We start from the raw sequence: 20466 nt of genomic DNA, 5'->3' as shown, positions 1-20466 counted from the left end.
GCAGTCGGTACTGTTTTTACCACAGCCCCACAGAAATCTGGAATGTGCTCTGAATGAAGGGAAATCTACCCTTAAGAAAAACGAAAAAGGAAATCCAAACGCTTATGTACACACGTATAAAACTATCCCTTCTGTGATGGTGACAGAACTCCCACTCTAGGCCTCTAGAACTGGGGGCTCGGTGGTGGGTGCAGCACGGGAACACACGGGCAAGGAGAGAGGCAGCAGAGCTTCCGCCATTAAGCGGGTACGCCACTTGCGCAAATTTCCCTTTCCCCCTTCTGCCCTACCGCCACCTATGCGGCGTAAACGCTTTCGCGAATACGGGTGCTGCACTGCGGCGGCGGCACGGTGCAACCAACCTCGCTCCTTCCTCCTCCCACTTGGCTGTTGAGGCCTCCCCCTTCCTCCGCCGTGATTGGCGGAGCAGGCGGAGCCCTTCGCAGCGATTGGCGGCCGCTGGCGGGAGGTGGGGTAGGTTGCGTGAAGGGCAATAAAGTTAGTGGGGCCGGCTCGGCGTGCGCTAGACGCGGCGGCGCGGCGGCTCTCTATGGAGGTTGCGGAGGGAAGCGCCGGGCGGTTGCTGCTCCTGCTGTGGTGACCGGAGACTCGCCCTGCCCCGCGCGCTCCCCCCTTCCCCTCCCCGGCCCCGGTCCCCGGCTCCCCTCCCCTTCCCCCCCTTCTCTCGCCTTTCCCCCTGCCCTCGCTAGCCGCCGGGACCCGGGGAAGCTGACAAGGCCTGAGGGAAGGTGAGGAGCGCGGCCGCGGGGCCCGAGGGGCTCGGGCTCGGGCGCGGGGGGGAGCCGGGGCCGCTGCGGCTGCGGCTTAAAATGGCGGCGGCCCGAAGCGGCCGCCATTTTCTCGGCGGCGCCTCGTCGCCTTCTGCCGCACAAAATGGCGGCCGGGGCCGGCGGCCGCCCGGGCTGCGGAGGGGCAGCGTGGGGGAGCCGGGCAGCGGCGTCGGAGACCTGAGGCGCGTACCGGCGGCGGGGGGGAGCGGGGCGGGGCGGTAACGGCCGCGGGGACTGCGGTGCCCGGGGGGCTGCGGGCTCCTGCGGGAGCCGCATTGCCGGGGGGGTTGTTTGTGCTGCGGCCGGTGGTGGGAGGACATCGCTACGCAACTACCTGCCGCTGCGCTTTTTTTTTTCCTTTTTCCTTTATATATATATATATATATATATATATATATTTATTATTATTACTTATTTTTTTCCCCCCGCGGACGGGGGAGCGGATCACGGAGAAGCCGCTCCACCGGCGGCGCCTTCGTCTCGCCCTCTGGGGCGGGAGGCGGCCGTGCGGCTCCTCGCCCCCTCCGCCGGCGGCCCGGGCCGCGCACGGGGCCCGCTCCGCTCCGTGGCGGAGAACAAAGAGCCGGCCAGGCCCCGGCGCCGCCTCAGCCGGGAAACGGGCGGCGCCCGGCGCGGGTGGGGGAAGGGGAGGCGGCTCCGTGCGTCCAGGCAGCGCCTGCGGGGGGCGCCCTGGCGTTGCTGGCGCTCCCGCAGCCCTTTTGTTCGCGGCGGCCATGTTGGGAGCGGGGCGCCCGCTCCTCGCGGCCTTGCCCAGCGGCCGGGGACGCGGCCTCGAGCTCCCCGTGGCTTTTCCGGGCTTCACGGGCGTGATCGAGTTTCTGCTACGTAAGCACTGCGGTGAAATACTGCCCTGCTTGTCTCGCAAGACAAAAATTGAGGTGTAGAAGAGCAGTTATTTTTCTTTTGGTGGTGGTGTTGGCTGTTTAGATAGAAGGTACAGCTTTTTCGCTACGTTCACCGTGCGTTCTGTGATGTCCCAGTCCTTGCCTTCAAACGTGGCTACTTGACCCTGGGATAATTAAAATCATTTTGTAAGATGTATCAATAAAGAACTCCTCCAGTTCTGTTGTGTGAGAAATGAAAATCATTCCCTTGCTTTTGGGAGGTTGACAGGGTAAAAGCTTGTTGATGCATTTGCACTTTCAATCCCTGATCCCTTTCACTCTTTGGTCCTTTCCCCCCCATTTGGAAAACATGGGTATCCCGATGAAATGGGCTTTCCTGTGGGTGGGAATTGTTATAAGATGGATACTACGATTGCTAGTAAAACAACTATAATGTGAATACTTGATTTGTCTTTCTAGGTTTTGTTTTTCCCCACCCCCGTCAATTTAATTTTATTCTTTTGAAGATTCTTCGTTGTCAAGCCGCCAAAGTGGAGAGTGCGATTGCAGAAGGGGGTGCTTCTCGTTTCAGGTACTAATGCTTTTTTTTTTTTGTAAATGAGTATTTGCAGTGGAAACTTTTCAGTGGATTTTAATCTGCTTTCTTGAGTTGGCAGTAATTATTGCCAGTAGTGACACACAGTGGAAAATGTTGGTATTTTGAACTTATGCAGACTCCATGATTTGTCTTTTAACAGTGCTTCTTCAGGCGGAGGAGGTGGTAGGGGTGCACCTCAGCACTATCCCAAGACTGCCAGCAACAGGTATGTTTCCTTGTTGTTTGAATTGTCATTTTCTAAAGGCAGAGGATAGATGATGGTGAATGAAGAGTTGAAAATAGTTCATTTTTAGACTTATGCAAAGAATACTGTTGTTTAAGTTACTGTCCTTCAGTCTGTGGCAAGATACAATACCCATAAAAAAAAAAAAGCCTGCTATAATACGGTGATGTGAGATGGATGGAGCATTTCATGCATTTAACTTCAAAGGTTTAGAGGAATGGTTTGAGGGTTTTTTTAATTGTTGAATGAAGGCTTTGCTGTACAGCGTACTGCAGTGTTGATAGGGTGGGTGCATGCTTCTGGTAAAAGTAAATGTAGTAATAATCTATTTAAGTCAATACTGGAAGGCCTGTTCCTGAAATTGCTTCTGCTTATACAATCCTATTTTTTTTTTTAATTTTACAGCGAGTTCCTGGGGAAAACCCCAGGGCAAAACGCTCAGAAATGGATTCCTTCACGAAGCACTAGACGAGATGACGACTCCGCAAACGACAAAGAACGACATGATGCAATCTTCAGGAAAGTAAGAGGGTAAGTTTTGTGGAAGATTCTTTTCCTTATATTATGTTTAGCAAGATATTAACAGTAAGGTGAAGGAACGGAAAAAGTGCATGTCTTGAGTTCTGCAAAGGGTCGAGGAGACTTAGAAGGAATGAAGCAGAAATTGATATCACACACAGCAAGAATTTGTTGTTGCTGGCCTACGAAGCAAATCTGAGAGAATTAATCCTTGTGAGGTCACCTTTCATTCTTAAATAAATAAATAAACAAACAAAAAAAAGAAAATATTGGACTTCCCTTTTCTGCTTAATAGACTAACTAGTAAAGGTAAACTTAGGTTTAAAATCACTTGTAGTGTGGTTATAAAATTTGTAATAGGGATTTTTGTTTCTGTTTATTCCTCTTCAGCATACTAAATAAGCTTACTCCTGAAAAGTTTGACAAGCTATGCCTTGAGCTCCTCAATGTGGGTGTAGAGTCTAAGCTCATCCTAAAAGGGGTCATACTGCTGGTAAGCTGGCAGCTTTTGTTTTTTTCACAACTGTTTTCTTGCTTGCTAAGAGTAAAGAGGTTGGCTTTTATTGATGAGATACAGAAGTAATGTAGCTGATCTGAGGTTTGATGATCCAACCATGTTAGAAATGTTGTTAACCTCCTGTGTGAAAGAACTATACTGGTGAGGAAATCAGAGTTAATGCTCTAACATTCTGTTCAGAAGTCTTGAGAATCACTAAGTGATACTGGAATTTTTATTTTAATCTTGAGGCACTAGTTAACACGGTTCGTTTCCCTGACCTGACCTCCTTCCCCCTTCCCATCTCACTGTTGAACAAGCCTTAGTGTTCTGGGAAAGCTACCATAGGTAGCTAGCTGTTTGTACACAAGTTAAAACCATTGCTGTTTTCTGAAATCCGAGATCAAATTGGCTTCAGCGTTGTGAAGAGCAAATTTAAACTTGTTCCATTGTTGCTTAGTGATTGCAGAAGCTCTTTAGCATGCACTAGCGCTTTTTTTTTTTTATGTTGCTTCAGCATTAAGAATCACTTGTTAAGCATACAGAAATAGTGGATTTTATTTAGTGGAATAGCAAAGAATATTTAGATGTTGTAGATCATGTAGAGTGGTAGTATCTTGAGTGTCTTGCGTCCCATTTTCCTAATAAACTTGCATTCTGCTACATGTTACCTTACTCTGAATATGTTGATTTAGATCGTAGACAAAGCCCTTGAAGAGCCCAAGTATAGCTCACTGTATGCTCAACTATGTCTGCGACTGGCAGAAGATGCACCCAACTTTGATGGCCCATCCGCAGAGAGTCATCCAGGACAGAAGCAAAGCACAGTGAGTATTTCTCTGGCTATGGAATGATAAACTTAGCTGACATATTTAGTTGCATAGATGAGCTTAACTATTTACTTTGTTCTGTTTTTGTAGACATTCAGACGCCTCCTAATATCTAAACTTCAAGATGAATTTGAAAACCGAACCAGAAATGTTGATAGTAAGCTTTAAAACCAACTTAGTATGGAATTTACTTTTCATCTGTTTTCACAGCTGTGTTAAACAGGATTCTTTGCTTTCTAGTCTATGATAAGCATGATGGTCCCCTCCTCCCTGAGGAAGAGGAACAGAGAGCCATTGCCAAGATCAAGATGCTGGGGAACATCAAATTCATTGGAGAACTTGGCAAGCTTGATCTTATTCATGAATCTATCCTTCATAAGTGCATCAAAACAGTAAGTATTTGGGTTGGGTGTGGGCTTACAGCAAAATAGTATTTCTAATTAAAAATAGAGATACTTAGGTTGCTTTGGGAATCTTTGACCATAAAAATCAGTGTTTACTGTCAATTATAGTACTATTGAAAATAAACAGTCTTCTGGTCCGATTAAAAAGAAAATCTGGCTGTCTTTAAAGCCATGGGAATTGTCTCCAAGTGATAGGTTAATCTGGCCTAGACAGAAGTACTGCAGGTAGTTCAAAGTATGTGGACTTGCATGAGCAATAAGTGCTTCAATTAGCAGTTTTTAATGAAGTTTATTTGTCTTCAGAATAACATGTTTCTGCGTGTCCTGCTATACACATATGTTGTTTGTTATAAATGGTCAATTCTAATACGCTGAAATGTTTTAATTCCCTTTTAATGTTTCAGCTTTTGGAAAAGAAGAAGAGAGTCCAACTCAAAGATATGGGGGAGGATTTGGAGTGCCTCTGTCAGATAATGAGGACAGTAGGACCTAGATTAGACCATGCAAAAGCCAAGGTATGTATATATCCACTGCAGTCTTCAAAGTAGTTTTAAAAAGTCTTTCTAGGAGGCTGTTGGGGTATTACATGGTGATAAAAATTAAGAATAAGATTTTTGTAACTCCTATTTGAAGATACATCGGTCCTCATTTGTAACATCCCTTCTTTTTTCCCCCCCCCAGTCCTTAATGGATCAGTACTTTGCCCGTATGCGCTCCTTGATGTCAAGTAAGGAATTGCCAGCAAGGATTCGTTTCCTGCTGCAGGTACAGTGATAAAATAACTTCATACTGCTTTTTTCTCACCAAGTTGTCTTGACTCTTTGCCTAATAATCCATTATGTTCCAAGGATACTGTGGAGTTGAGAGAACACAACTGGGTTCCTCGCAAAGCTTTTCTTGACAATGGACCAAAGACTATCAATCAAATCCGTCAAGATGCAGTAAAAGTAAGTGTTCGGTGTAAAATTCTGTGCTTTGCTTCTGCTTACATGGTAGAGGAAGGCATTACACTGTTCAGTCCATGGCACAAAACTCATCTTTTGCCACGTATAAGTAGTTCTTTTAGTGGAATGTGACGGTAAGGGTTTATGGGTTAAAATGACAAAGACAGTTTAGATCTAAAGACTCTTAACTCTCTAAAGGACTGTTACTCCAAACTGACCAAAACAGTAATTCCTGTTTTAAAGGATCTGGGAGTTTTTATTCCTGCTCCTATGTCTCAAGGGATGAGAAGCGACTTCTTTCTGGAGGGACCCTTTATGCCACCCAGGATGAAACTTGACAGGGACCCACTCGGAGGGCTTGCTGATATGTTTGGACAAATGCCAGGTATGCAGAAACTACATGGCTGATATTGGTGATCACAACTGTACTGTACTGAAAATAAGAACAACAAAAACTGTTTTTCATCTCCTAATAATATAGGTAGCGGAATTGGTACTGGTCCAGGGGTTATTCAGGATAGATTTTCACCCACCATGGGACGCCATCGTTCAAACCAACTTTTCAATGGCCATGGGGGTCACCTCATGCCTTCTGCTCAATCCCAGTTTGGAGAACTAGGCAAATCTTTTCTGAAAAGTCAGGTAAGGAAGAACATTGAGTGACTTGAGCATGTTAGCAGCTCTTCTACAGATGCGTATGTTATGGATTATAGCATACTTGTGTTGAAAGACTTCCTCAGATTAGAGTCTGATACAAACTGATGCTCAGCTGATGCAAGAACTCTAAACCATTTCTTAAAATAGTGCAAGAGATGCAGGGAATACACTTTTTTTTTTTTTTTCCTACAAGAAAAGGTGCATGTGGCTTTGGTGGGTCAGAATGGTGTGTTTTTTATTTAAAAACTAGCCCTGTTTTTAGGGATAGATACTCTCCCACCACCCCTGCTCCTTCTTTCTCCCTTCCTGGCAAATAGAATCTTGTTCCTCTGGTCCCTCTGGTACTACTTACCATATGATGTACACCACTCCATCATCTGCACTTCTTTCTCTATATCTCCCTTTCTGAAATAGGGGCAAAGCCAGCTCTACCATAACCAGAATCAGGGACTCTTATCCCAGCAACAAGGACAGTCGAAGGATATGCCACCTCGGTTTTCTAAGAAAGGACAGCTTAATGCAGATGAGGTACATAACATGCCTACATTACTTAAAGCCTATTCTAAATATTGCCCAATGATTATAGCAAGACGCGTTATTATGAGGACTAATGCTGGAACTCTTTCTTCTACTTCTCCTCTTCTTCCTCCTACTTTGTCCCTTCCTCTTCCACCTTACCCTCACTTTCCTTAGGGTATCCAGCGTCCCATGAGCAAGACTGAGATATGAGGGCAATTTCTTGGGGTATCCTTTCCTTTTCCCCACACCTCCCCAAGAACACTACTCTGACATCAGTTCCCATGCATCATATTGATAACAATAACAAAATTTTACAAGATTCTAAACTTTAGAAGCCCTGAAGTGCTGGACCAGGCTAAATTCCTTTTTTTAAGGAACTGGCTAGTAGGCAAAATGTCAAATGCCAAGTAAATGGCATTGTTATTTCCAGTAAGTGTTAAGAGAAATATATGTATCCTGATTTCTGAGTGATTTGCAGAGTTTCATCTGAGCTGTAAAACTTGACAGCAAACATGCTAAATATCTTCTTGGGTCTCTAACATACTGCATCTAAAAGGAGCAATTCCAGATCTTAATACAGATGGGACTTACATAAACAAAAATACCAGTAACTTGCAGCAAGCTGTGATTCACTGAGTCATGCTTTTGGGGGTGTTTCAGTACATATGTTGTGTAGTCTGGACTTGTATGTTACATTGTAGTAAATGGAAATTCATGCTTCAGTGGGGTGAGTTGACATGAGTCCATGGCTGTGTAGTTCTTGGTGAAAGTACTTGAAACAGTTAGAGGTTTTTCTGATTGTTCACAGATTAGCCTGAGACCTGCTCAGTCTTTTCTAATGAATAAAAACCAAGTGCCAAAGCTTCAGCCCCAGATAACTATGATTCCTCCTAGTGCTCAACCACCACGCACTCAGACACCACCTTTGGGACAGGTAAATATGTGTACTGTATGTTAACTGAATTGAGTTTGATTATACTTTCTGCATGTGTCTAAAACTTGGCGTACTTTCTAGTATGCAAAGGGAGGGGGGCAGGTTTTCACAACACAGAGCAGGATGTATGGAAAAGAACATCTGAACATGTGGATTTGACATTTGTTGCTACATATTTGATATTAATCTTGATAACATTTTCTTTGAAGTATATACAACAGTGTACTTCAAAGAAACAACTTCTGGTACTATCTCTTTTCAGCCTCCTCAACTTGGTCTTAAAACAAATCCACCACTTATACAAGAAAAGCCTGCAAAGACCATCAAGAAACCACCACCTTCTAAGGAAGAGCTACTTAAACAAACTGTACGTTAAATATATTACACAGCTTCTTTTTTTAAAAACAAACAAACAAAAAAAAAACTTTAAAATGTTTGCTTATCTATCACTTTTTCTATAGGAAGCTGTTGTGACCGAGTATCTGAACAATGGAAATGCTAATGATGCTGTCAATACTGTGAGAGAAATGAGAGCTCCAAAACACTTCATTCCTGAGATGCTGAGCAAAGTGATCATTCAATCCCTAGATAGATCAGATGAAGACAAAGAGAAAGCAAGTACTTTGATCAGCTTACTCAAGCAGGAGGGAATTGCCACGAGTGACAACTTCATGCAGGTACTGTGGTCTGATAGCTTCCTAGTCCTTGTTACTTGGTTGTTTGTGATGTCTAGCTTAGATAAAGGCAGTTAACATATCTTGAGTCTTGCTGATTTAAGGAAATTGAAGTAGGGTGTAATCTTCTGAGAGGTATGATAAGCAATGAAAGAAGAAATGCAGGTATGGGATTTCGGAAGCAGGGAACCTCTCAGCAAGTGACTTAATGGGAGAGAGAAGAAAGAAGTCACACTCCTGTGTAGTGAGAGTGCTGATACGCACAAGAATAAAGTTGCTTCACTGTTCAAACTTCTGTCTTTACTGTTTTGTAGGCGTTCCTGAATGTATTGGACCAGTGCCCCAAATTGGAGGTGGACATCCCATTGGTGAAATCCTACTTAGCACAGTTTGCAGCCCGTGCCATTATTTCAGAACTAGTGAGCATTTCCGAACTGGCTCAACCGCTGGAAAGTGGCACCCATTTCCCTCTCTTCCTGCTTTGCCTTCAGCAGTTAGCTAAGTTACAAGATCGTGAATGGCTAACAGAATTGTTCCAACAAAGCAAAGTGAATATGCAGAAAATGTTACCAGGTAAGAGTCATCATGTAACTGTTATGATACTTAATATTACTGTGAGAGATAACTTTTCTTCAAGTTTTTTACACCAGAGTAAAATAGTACAGTTATTTTGATGCCGTCAGCTAATACGTAATGAGGATGGTGTTTCTAACAGGTTTTCATGAATACCAGCACTTAAGTGTATCTTATTTATTTGTCAGAAATCGACCAGAACAAGGACCGCATGCTGGAGATCTTGGAAGGGAAGGGACTTAGCTTCTTATTCCCACTTCTGAAACTGGAGAAGGAATTGCTAAAGCAAATAAAATTGGATCCATCCCCTCAAGCCATTTATAAGTGGATTAAAGATAACATTTCACCCAAACTTCATGTAGATAAAGGATTTGTGAATATATTGATGACCAGGTGAGATGGTGTCCTGAGGTAATTCAGGCACATGTTTTGTCGAGCTACCAATAAACTGTTAACTGTACAGAATAAGGGTATACACTGAGACAGACATGATAGTTGCATTAGCTGCACGTCCTCTCTTAAAACCAGCTGAATTGGGAAAGGAGTAGGTCTCTCCAGGTTTGCGTCAGTGGGAATTGCTTTGCTTGGGGAGGAGGAATGTAGAACAGTTCCTAAAATGTTTCAGAGCCGTAACAGAAGTGTAGCTAGGATCTTGTGGTGCAATCAACTATAATACTAAATGTGCTATGTATGCACATAACTGCTGAAACAAGCAAAATGCTTCAGAAACAATTCCACCATTTTTAGTAATAGATAGCAAATTGAACATGAGTACTTTGATAGTTACAAAGCATAGAATCTAACTGGCATATTTTAACTTAAGGATGTTTTTTGTCCAGTTTCTTGCAGTATATTTCTAGTGAAGTAAACCCACCTAGCGACGAATCAGATTCTTCATCTGCTCCATCAAAAGAGCAACTAGAGCAGGAAAAACAGCTGCTTCTTTCCTTCAAGCCAGTAATGCAGAAGTTCCTCCATGACCATGTCGATCTGCAAGTGAGTGCTTTATATGCGCTCCAGGTGCACTGCTACAACAGTAACTTTCCAAAAGGTATGTGCATTATCATCTCAAACAAAGCACAAGCACTGTGCTTGTCTCCATGTTTTTTGGGCTTTTTTCTACATTCCTTACAATCAAGTAAGCTGTTCAGATTGTAAACCTAACAATGCAACTTGTATACTTCCATAGGCATGTTACTGCGCTTCTTTGTTCATTTCTATGATATGGAGATCATCGAAGAAGAAGCCTTTTTGGCATGGAAAGAAGATATTACTCAAGAGTTTCCAGGGAAAGGGAAAGCTTTATTCCAGGTAAATTTTATACTAGCTCTCTTCCGTGTGGTAACTGCTGGCAAGTCGTTTTTCTTCACTTAGCACTATATATATAAACTAGCATTATAGCTGAAACACTTTCAAAATGAGTTGGGGGGTGGGGAGGAGTAGTCTGCAGAAGTGTATAGAGGGGAAACAATTTCTGTTGCTTAAGCCGATTTTATGTAACTGCAGGTGAACCAGTGGCTAACCTGGCTGGAAACTGCTGAAGAAGAAGAATCTGAAGAAGAAGCTGACTAAAGAACCAGCCAAAGCCTTAAATTGTGCAAACATACTGTTGCTATGATGTTAACTGCATTTGACCTAACCACTGCAAAAATTCATTCCGCTGTAATGTTTCACAATATTTAAAGCAGATGTTTGTCAATAGGATTATCTTCTGCAAAAGGTTTTTGTAGTATGTCTTAATAGTCTACAATAAAAATATTTTAGAGTATCTTTAATGTTTAGATAACAGTGTATTAGCAGCATGCAATAATTACATCATAAGTTCTCAAGCAGAAGCAGTCTGTTGCAAGGGTCTTCTTTGCTGCCAGTTATCATAGGCTGTTTTTAAGTTAGAAAACTGAATAGCAACACTGAATACTGTAGAAATGCACTTTGCTCAGTGTAATACTTGAGTTGTTGCAATATTTGATTATCCATTTGGTTGTTACAGAGAATCCTTAACTGTAATCGATGGTTGTTGCCGTAATAGTATATTGCCTGTATTTCTACCTCTAGTAATGGGCTTTATGTGCTAGGTTTTAATATCCTTGAGCCTGGGCAAGTGCACAAGTCTTTTTAAAAGAAACAATTTACTTGCACAAAAACTGATCAGCTGGAGAGATGAATTAATGCCCTTTGGAAGAGGTTTTTGTGGGTGTGAAACATGACATGGTGAAAAATTTGAATTGGTCCCTCTATTATAGTATTGAAATTGAGTCTACTTAATTTATCAAGACATGTTCATGCCCTGATTTTATATACTTGTATCTATCAATAAACATTGTGATACTTGACTTGTTTCTGAATGTCTCCCAGTAGGAAAAACTTGGACAAGTAATTTACTTGCTGTAAGAAAGATCAGTAGGAGCTGACCTAGACTGGGACCAGCTTAAAATAAATCTGTCTTAATGTATGAATGAAATTTAAAAAGTCACAGACAAGATTAGACACTGCAGATTTGCTGACAGGAGGGAAGTTAAGAGATTCTGCTGAAAAAATAGTATGAGCTTGCCTTGTGGTCCAATGTATTCTTGATCAGTGAGTAATTTGCTTTTTTTTTTTTTTAACTTCCTAAAGCTGTAAACTTTCCGAGGTCACATGCATGTTTTTTTTTTTTTTTAAGGGGCACTGATGATTAGCTGCCTGTTTTTCAAGTAATCAAATTGGCAAAAAAGAAAAAAAAAAAGTTTAATGTTACTGTATAGGCTTGAAGTGTCATCTATTAAATACTCTCAAAATACTTCTTAGAGCTTTGTCCCTAGTGAAATTTTTTTTTCTTCATTCGTACTCTTGATTTTAACTGTCAAAAGGTGGTATGTGTGTAACGGCAAAACACTTCCTTTTTGCCAGTGCTGGAAGTTCTGTGGACTACATATCTCTTCTGCATAACAGAAGATGAAAATGGAACATGAGAAACAACTTCAGATCTTAAAACCATCTTGCTTTGAGGGGAAAAATAGTTTGCAGTTGTGCACCATGCACGGTGCAACTAGGGGAGTGGGTGTGGTTCTTATTGTTTTTGGTGCCAATTTGCTGTGAAAGGCAGGCTTTGTAACCTGCAGCTAAATTGTGTCCTCTCTTAACAATTCCAACTTAGTTTCCTTCCAAGTTTTTTCCAGGTGGTAGCTCACTAAGGACATGGTATGAGATGTGTACAGTGTGTAGCCCAGTATACTAAGGTACTGTGGTGTAAACCAGATCCTATCCATAAATTAATTTGAATTGCTACCAAAAATTGCTCTACACTTGAACACTTCCTGTCTGCATTTTGATAGAGCAGCACACAGCTAGTAGTAAATGAGAGCAGACTGTCCTTCAATTCCAGCTCAACCAAGAAAGAAAGGAAAGTCTGAAGTACAATAAGGTATCTTGAGGTAAGGGAGCTGGCTGCTTTTGATACAACTGACTTCTGTGTAACAGTGGTGATAGTTCTGTCTTTGGGCCTCCTGAAGTTAATAGAACATGCTACTTCCTAGTCATGTCAGCCTTCATAAATTGAAGGCTATTCTCTATCTCCTTTCTTAATTGAAGAGGAATATAACCAGTGCTGCATGTATAGGAGCATCAATACTCACTCTTCATGTCATTCTTCAGGTAGGGATGGTCCTTAAGTGTTTGTCCTACATCATAAAGTTCAAGTTGATAACTTCTATGAGATAGTAAACATGGAAAATATGCTCTGATTATTGTTCCTTTGTGTTCAGCTGTTTGTTCCAGCTGATCAGTTAAGTGCTGCATGGCCCCATAATACTACCTTCTGTTTTAGGATTGAGTGCATTGTGTATCCAGTAACCTACACCTAAGTGCTGCAAAGCTGAAGCCAGGAGCTGTAAGCACAGTCCTAATTTCCAACTACAACTGTACAGTAGAGGTGAGACAAACGTGGTGCAAGTGAAATAATTCTTACTTAAAACTTGTAGAACATAATCAGAACCTGCCACTAACTTTCACCAAACTTTTCTGGAGGTCAAACTGTCACATGTAGATTTGAGTAGCATAAATAAGCCTTGTATTCTTGCCCAGTCTTCAATCTGATTACTGTGTTCTAAAATAGCTCTGCATGAAAACTTTTTTTTGTTTGTTTTGTTGTTGTTGTAACTAGTTGCAGATTAGATGAGGTAAAATCAGTTTGGATGCCCTGATTTCTGCTAGAGAAGAGTAAAACTTAAAACAGTACATACCAATTAATCTCTGAAAAATGTGGAAAGGGTTATTTGCAGTACAAAATATCCGTAATTCTGAAACCACTCCAGTGGGAAACAACAGCATGCATACAGTTTATTGAAACTGGTATAAAAAAGGCTCTTAAAACTGCAGTGTCTTACTCAAAATATTATTTCTACAGGTTGGGAAAAAGAGCATCTTGTTCTTAATCTACTTGTTTTTATTGACTGCTAGTGCAGTCAGTTTGCATGCATATTCTATTTGAAATAGTCAAGTCACGGTCCAAGTTAAACGTATAACTAATCAATAAAGGCTTTTATTACTATGAACTTTGTGAAGTATGAGGTATAATACACTACATGGATTGGAAAAAATGCCTAATAAACACAGTCATGAAGTTCACCTTCTGAAATGTTGAAGTAGGGTGTTGAAGAGATGGTTCAGGATCCATCTCTTCCACATCAGTTGCACAGTTTACTTCTTGGCAAAATCCACGAAAAGCATAGTCCTTTAAATGAATCAATCCGTATTAGATTTAAAGGTCTGTGCAAGAGAAGTTACTGCTTGCCTAGTGAAAATGAGCACCTTTTCTAAGAAGTAGCAAGTATTAGAGCTGGACTGCTGTTTATTTTTACCAGTACCAAGGACTACACCATCTCTTCTTCAAGTTGCGCTCTGACCCTGGCAATCACTTATGTTTTGACTTCTGAGGAGACTGTTCTAACAGAAGTTTCCAAGCATAAGAACATCTTTATGACTTCGCACAGTTTTTTTGTTGGTGGTGGTTTTTGTTTTTAATGAGGAAAACTGCAAGCAGCAGCATTGTGCTGTGGAGACGAAGTTGGGATCAGAACAAAATTCTGGTTGAGAATGTGAGTCAACTCACGAGCTTTTGGCAGACAGAAGCTTCCAGCTGCCTGCTATTTAGAGCTGAAAGTTCTAGTGGTTTCGGTAAAGTCTAAGGCTGCATCTGGAACATGAATTACAGTTTATGTTATAAGCCAGGCTAGCTGCTGCAGTGACTGATAAAAGTTAAGTTTATGGCCAGTTCAAATTAGTTCATGCCTTTCACATCAGTCACTGCACAGCTGGTATAGCATCTGAAGGGAAAGCCTGCTTTTACCTGTACCTGGCCAAACCTACGTTTGTTAACAGTTGCTTGCTACACTGCTTTATTTCAAATACTACCCAGATGGCCTTTCCCATGGCAAACAAAGGTGTTGGAATGTTCTTGTTCTGTGGTGTGTGTGTGTGTGTGTGTTTGGAAAGTGCAGTGCCATTAGTATCATAGGTATTCCCCTAACCTAGAATAAATTGGGTGAAGCACTGATAAGGTGAAGGTTTGTATCATGAAAGTTAACAGCAAGACTAGCTGTTAGAGCAGAACACTAAGAACACTCTGTCTTCCGCCTCATCCCCTTTAGGGTAGGGAATGTTGGACTGTTCTTTGAACTTACCCAACTTGTGTGGTAGGGCACAATACCTTAATGAACACCTGAAACAAGGGTGACAGTGCATTTAGGAGAAAATAAAGCAGTAAGAAATACATTGCCCCCTTCTGAGAGCGGAGGGGGCATGCTCTAGAGGAAGAGGAATGGGGTGATGTTGACGTAACACGGAACTGGCATAAGCGTATGCTGTTTAAAATGTGGTCTGTGCTCAAGTATTTTTGGAACATTATCACCCACAGTTTGAAGAGGGATGTGCAGTACACACACATGAATTTTGAAGGGTTGCTTAAATTGCAATGAATGCAAATGTATTTTAAAGCCAGTGAATTCATACAGTTATAAGTTGAACTAACATGGAAGAAGGAAATTAAGAGTGTGAGATTAAGATGTCACTCACAGGTACGGTACTTAATACTATTATTGTGTGGAGCTACTTCTCCCCTCACTTCACACAAATTACCATATCTTACAATGTTGTTATTGCTGCTTATCTTGAAGGCCATTGGTTAAAAACTAAAGAGTATTCAGAAGTCATCTTGCCTCTACAGGTAGGAATAGTCTTAGTTCAGTGGGGAAAGGTCCACTTGTAAGCATACCTATATATGCTGTATCCTCAAAAACAAAATAGCAATACCAAGATGCAACTTAGACTTAGGAATTGCATGGCAGATCTACAGTTGTGGTTACTAGGGTTTAATAGAGCTAGTAATAACAATTTAAAGGAGAATATTTTAATATGGCTTTGGGATTTCTAGAGTTCTGCATCTGTTTACAGTACAACCAAAGAAGGACAACCCAAGCAAGCTTGCCACTGCTTCAAAGACAGCTGCCTGGAAGAACTTTGCTATCTAGTAAGACACAAAAAAAGTCACTGTATCTTCTTGGATCTATTACTCTCCAGGTATTACAGAATAAGTTTCCCTTCTAAGTGAGTAGGAAGTCTTTAATTAAATCATGCCTTTACCTCTGAAGTTCAGAGACTGAATAGGAATCTTTAGGTATCCATGACCATGTCCTTGAAGCAGGGCCCCAATGTACATAGCCAGTGTTTGGGAGGAGGACCAACGTTTTTCACAACGAGAGCCCACCCCTCCCCTCTTCTTCCTTTTTCCACCTTTTATTGCTGAGTGTGACACCACGTGGTATGGAATAGCCTTTGGTTTAGGTCAGCTGCCCTGGTGATGTTTGTCTTCTCACTTTGTTGCCCACTCCCTAGGAGGGTTGGAGGAGTCCTAATGCTGTGCCAGCACTGCTCAGCAGCAGACACAACACTGGTGTGATACCACTGCTGTTCTAGCCACAAGTGCAGAGAACAGCACTGTGTGGGCTGCTGCAGGGAAAGTTAACATCCCAGCCAGACCCAGTACACTTGGAAGGATTAATTATAAGACAGATAGCATGACTTTTAATGTGGAGCTGTTAAATAGATACCGGCTCAGCTGGATTCATTTAAAAAGTCTACGCGCGTTTGCTTTAAAAGGGTCCATAGAGCGGGTAGTTGGAGACAAATGAAAACATTATTTTTAATGAGCTGTATAAGCAGCCCTGACAACAGAGTTTTGCTTGGTGTAAATACATGGTTTAAGTGAGGAAAGCAACTATCTGACAATGATTTTTATCTTTAAGTATTTTGGACATAAATCTTGCCTTTAACAGTGAATGTGCCTAAAGTATCTGATGGGCGAAACATCAGAATTCTGTTATTTAAGAAGCTATGCTTGTGAAGGGAAAAGTGGTCTTTAGCTGCTTATTTAGAAGTATGTGGGGGAAAAGGAATTTAAAGAATTTCAGCTGTTACAAAAATTTATTTCTTTTAGGGCAAATTGAAACTCAAGAAATGAAGGCCAGGTTATTGAGAACGTTCGAGTTAAAACTGAAATACAAGGGAAAGTTAAATTGTCAATAACAATTTTCTTTAAACTTTTAAGAAATGGTACTGTATTCTCTAAGACGTGATAAATGTATTTCAAGATTTATCGGTTTAGGATGTAGCACAGTAGGGGACCAGACTTTCTTGAAAAGTAATTGTAATTGCACGAATCTTAATAAAATGTTCAGAGTAGTAGTAAATTGCACTAAAGAGTTCACTGTAGTAGAGTCTTGCTGTTTCCACCGTTAGGCTGATCTAGCACTGTCCTCTGCATCAGTCAGCTCAGGAGTACGTGGTATGATCAGATACTTGAAAACGTATTTAATTGGAGTTGATCTCTTAATACCTTTCCCATAGATGAGAATTCTCAAGACTGTGAAGTATTTAGGTATGATAAAGGGCCATTCATCCATTCAATTAGATAAGCAATGATGTAGAAGTACAATTTTGATAGGTATAATGCAATAAAAGCCAAAATACCCTACTTCTGAGTTTTGGCATGTCCTCAAAAGGTTAAACCTGTGGCAGCTCATTGAAATCAGGAGTACTGATTACATAGCAGCCCATACTGATACATAGCAGCCCATTCACTGGAATCTCTCTGACAAAATCTATCACTATTATAAACCATATCAAAGTTTATGTTATTCCGTCAGACATTGTTACTGAGTTAATGAATCTTTAAGTAGAAAACAGTCAAGATAAAAAAGGTTGAGGGGAATCCTGGTCATCCACCACTGCACATATCTGTGCAATAAAACATGTAACCAGCAGCTGAAAAATTGGACACTACACCCTGAAAACACTTAGTAGAATAAGCATAGACTTCTTTATAAAACAGTATATTTCAAAATGGCTGAATGGTATGCCTGTCTCAGGTATGCCTGAGACATCGGTGATATCATTACACTGATAGAGTCCCCCACTCACCGCAACTATAAATTTGAGTAAGAGTTATATACTGTAGTGTGAAGAAATCACTTACCATAAAACCTCTGAGAGCTCCATCTTGATTTCTGAGAACACTGATTCACTGAACACTTTCATAGATCCACAAGGATTCTTAAATTGAGCTTACAGTATCAGAAAATGAAGCTTGCTGTTAACGTTTGCTGAAATAGCAGATTATAAAATCAATTTGGAAAAAAAATCTGTACATAACAGTCTTATAAAATCCAAAACACAAAGGGAACTAGTAGATAAATATTGTATGCAAATCTGTTCTTGAAAATCTCCAAGTTTGAGCGGGTGATAAAGACTCATAAACTACTTGATTCTAATGAGCTATTCATGGAGAACAGAGGGGTAAATGAAGTCTAAAACTGAAAACTAATTCAAATAAGTAACGATACTGTCTTGAGCTACTGTTTTGCAGGGTGGGATTCCTTATTTAAGTATCTAAATGTTGAGTGCCTAGACACCCATACGTTCCTTAGGCAACAGACAGAAACAAGTTCCTCAAAGTGATTCATTCCATCTACTGTAGATAATTACCTTAGGATAAATTGCCCTCTGGGGATGCCTGTCCCTCTCCATGGACTGCACAAGGTGTCTAGACTGCTAATTTTCAGATGTCTGAAGATAAATGAAATTCATCTCAATCATTTGGCCATGTAACATTGAAATAAAATTTGCTGTAACTCCATACAAAGACATAACTGCACTGTACACAAGTTGTGTGCTGTCCCGGTGCTCTGCCATCATTAGGTACATCCATGTTCTGACACTGAAGGCACAGCACAACAGCCTCTAAAAAGCATTAGCATAATAAAAAAACATTCTGAAGTTCAACAAGGCCAAGTGCCAGGTCCTGCACCTGGGGCGCAATAACCCCAAGCAGAGCTACAGGCTGGGAGATGAGTGGTTGGAGAGCTGCCTGGCAGAGAAGGACCTGGGAGTGATGGTGGACAGTCGGCTGAATATGAGCCAGCAGTGTGCTCAGGTGGCCAAGAAGGCCAACGGCATCCTGGCTTGTATCAGAAGCAGTGTGACCAGCAGGGCTAGGGAGGTGATCGTCCCCCTGCACTCGGCTCTGGTGAGGCCGCACCTCGAGTACTGTGTTCAGTTTTGGGCCCCTCGCTACACGGAGGACATTGAGGTGCTCGAGAGAGTCCAGAGAAGGGCGATGAAGCTGGTGAGGGGTCTGGAGAACAAGTCCTACGAGGAGCGGCTGAGGGAGCTGGGCTTGTTCAGCCTGGAGAAGAGGAGGCTCAGGGGCGACCTTATCACAATCTGCAGGTACCTTAAAGGAGGCTGTAGAGAGGTGGGGGTTGGTCTGTTCTCCCACGTGCCTGGTGACAGGACGAGGGGGAATGGGCTAAAGTTGCACCAAAGGAGTTTTAGATTGGATGTTCGGCAGAACTTCTTTACCGAAAGGGTTGTGAGGCATTGGAATGGGCTGCCCAGGGGAGTGGTGGAGTCACCATCCCTGGAGGTCTTTAAAAGATGTTTAGATGTAGAGCTTATGGTTTAGTGGAGGGCTGGTTAGTGTTAGGTCAGAGGTTGGACTGGATGATCTTGAGGTCTCTTCCAACCTAGATGATTTTGTGATTGTGTGATTCATTATGGCCGCTGTAGAGCAGTTCAGACTCTGGTGCAAGTTGAACTAGAATCATAGTAAGTCCTGAAAGCATAGAGAGGGGAAGAGATGTTCTGCATTCTCTAACTACGTCTTCAAACTTTGTTGTAAACCCTTACCACTGCATGGAAAGTCAAGACTGGTATTTATTAGCAACTTACCTCTGCTTTAAAGAGATGGTGTTGGTTCTGTGAAATGCCTAAGTCCCTAAACTTCAGGATCAAGATAAACTTTAAAGACTATTAAAAAGATCAAGCAATTGCTAACAGAAAAATATACACTGATCCCTTCCTACTGTACTCTAAACAAACCGCGTTCACAGTCAATGAGAACCAAATCCTAAGCTGCAACAGAGCTCAAAAGAAAACTGTTGATACAGTCATGCAAATTGTTAGTGGAAGCACAACAGAAGCAGGAGTAGAAGTAACTTCTACAGTAAAGTAGTATTATAATTCCATGTATTTTACTCTGGAATAAATGAATTATAATGGGAACGCTATAATGAATTTAAGAGCTGCAAGCCATCCAGCTATTTCAGAAGGAAGTCATTCAGCAAGGAATGCTGCCTGTAGCATGACAAAAGCATTTTTCTACCATGGCTATTTAAGAAGTAAAGAACTTACACATCATGAATTAAGAGAAAATACAGCTTCCCCCCCGGTCACAGTGATATGATTTTATAGAACGTTACAGCTCCCGTTAACCCTCTTAATCAAAGGGAAGAAAAAGCTGTTTTGTTGCTGTTCAGTTCAAAGCAGGTGAAGAGGGTTGATGGGTAGCATCACATGACAGTGAAGGCTATACTAGTAGAGATGCATTTGAAGCATCAACAAGTTTCAAAAGTCCTGTTAAGTGCTGTACACTTTTTCCCATCTTATTGTTAAAACGATGGCAACCCTCACATTTGGCATTGCTGCCAGTTCTCCATTTGTTGTACCTTGGATATATTAGCCTTCTTTTAGTGACATTTAATCTCTCTCAGTTTTTGCTTCATAAAGTAAAACAAGCTTTTGCCTGTATTACTTTAAGAAGGAAAAAAAGTTGGCATCATACCTACCTACCTCATCTGTCCTTTGCTTCCTTCTGATTCTGAAAGAAGTGAGGACAAGGGTTGTGACTCTCTTGGTAGGAGAATCATTTCCTCTAAGGGCCACAAGTTTTCCTCAAGCATGAGCTTTCAAAGCTATCTAACTTCCAGTCTTGAAGTGGGGCAAACCTACCAAAGTGACTCTATGTCAACAATAAGACTGGGATTAGAAACAGAACTGAATCTTAACTAACAAACAAGGTAGCTGTTCTATTCTGCATGTTACTACTCAATTAAGTTTACGTAAGA

General features: G+C 41.6%; 1 protein-coding gene and 1 non-coding gene across 5 annotated transcripts; both read left to right on the top strand.

The window, feature by feature from the left end:
- The first annotated feature begins 470 nt into the window (after positions 1-470).
- On the top strand, positions 471-11814 carry EIF4G2 (eukaryotic translation initiation factor 4 gamma 2). 4 transcript variants are annotated; one of them, XM_072039408.1, is made up of 22 exons: positions 472-749; positions 2117-2228; positions 2395-2460; positions 2884-3009; positions 3388-3490; positions 4189-4320; positions 4414-4480; positions 4564-4715; positions 5132-5242; positions 5409-5492; positions 5576-5674; positions 5915-6056; positions 6153-6313; positions 6743-6856; positions 7656-7781; positions 8044-8148; positions 8243-8458; positions 8770-9028; positions 9217-9421; positions 9868-10079; positions 10218-10339; positions 10535-11814. In XM_072039408.1, the coding sequence occupies exons 8-22, from the start codon at positions 4632-4634 to the stop codon at positions 10598-10600; spliced, it is 2106 nt and encodes a 701-aa protein (XP_071895509.1). In that variant the 5' UTR covers positions 472-749; positions 2117-2228; positions 2395-2460; positions 2884-3009; positions 3388-3490; positions 4189-4320; positions 4414-4480; positions 4564-4631; the 3' UTR covers positions 10601-11814. The 4 variants fall into 4 exon arrangements, with proteins under 4 accessions (XP_071895511.1, XP_071895509.1, XP_071895510.1 ...); XM_072039409.1 differs by having other exon boundaries at positions 490-749; positions 2164-2228; XM_072039410.1 differs by lacking the exon at positions 6743-6856 and having other exon boundaries at positions 471-749.
- On the top strand, positions 6898-7063 carry LOC113844233 (small nucleolar RNA SNORD97). The gene has a single exon (XR_003498637.1). It is a non-coding gene; the product is annotated as a small nucleolar RNA SNORD97 (small nucleolar RNA).
- Positions 11815-20466: the final 8652 nt, after the last annotated feature.

The sequence above is a fragment of the Anas platyrhynchos genome, chromosome 5, assembly GCF_047663525.1.
Source record: "Anas platyrhynchos isolate ZD024472 breed Pekin duck chromosome 5, IASCAAS_PekinDuck_T2T, whole genome shotgun sequence".
In the NCBI taxonomy this organism is placed as follows: Eukaryota; Metazoa; Chordata; class Aves; order Anseriformes; family Anatidae; genus Anas; species Anas platyrhynchos.
Note: the sequence above shows the minus strand (reverse complement) of the source record. Positions and strands in the feature narration are given on the sequence as shown.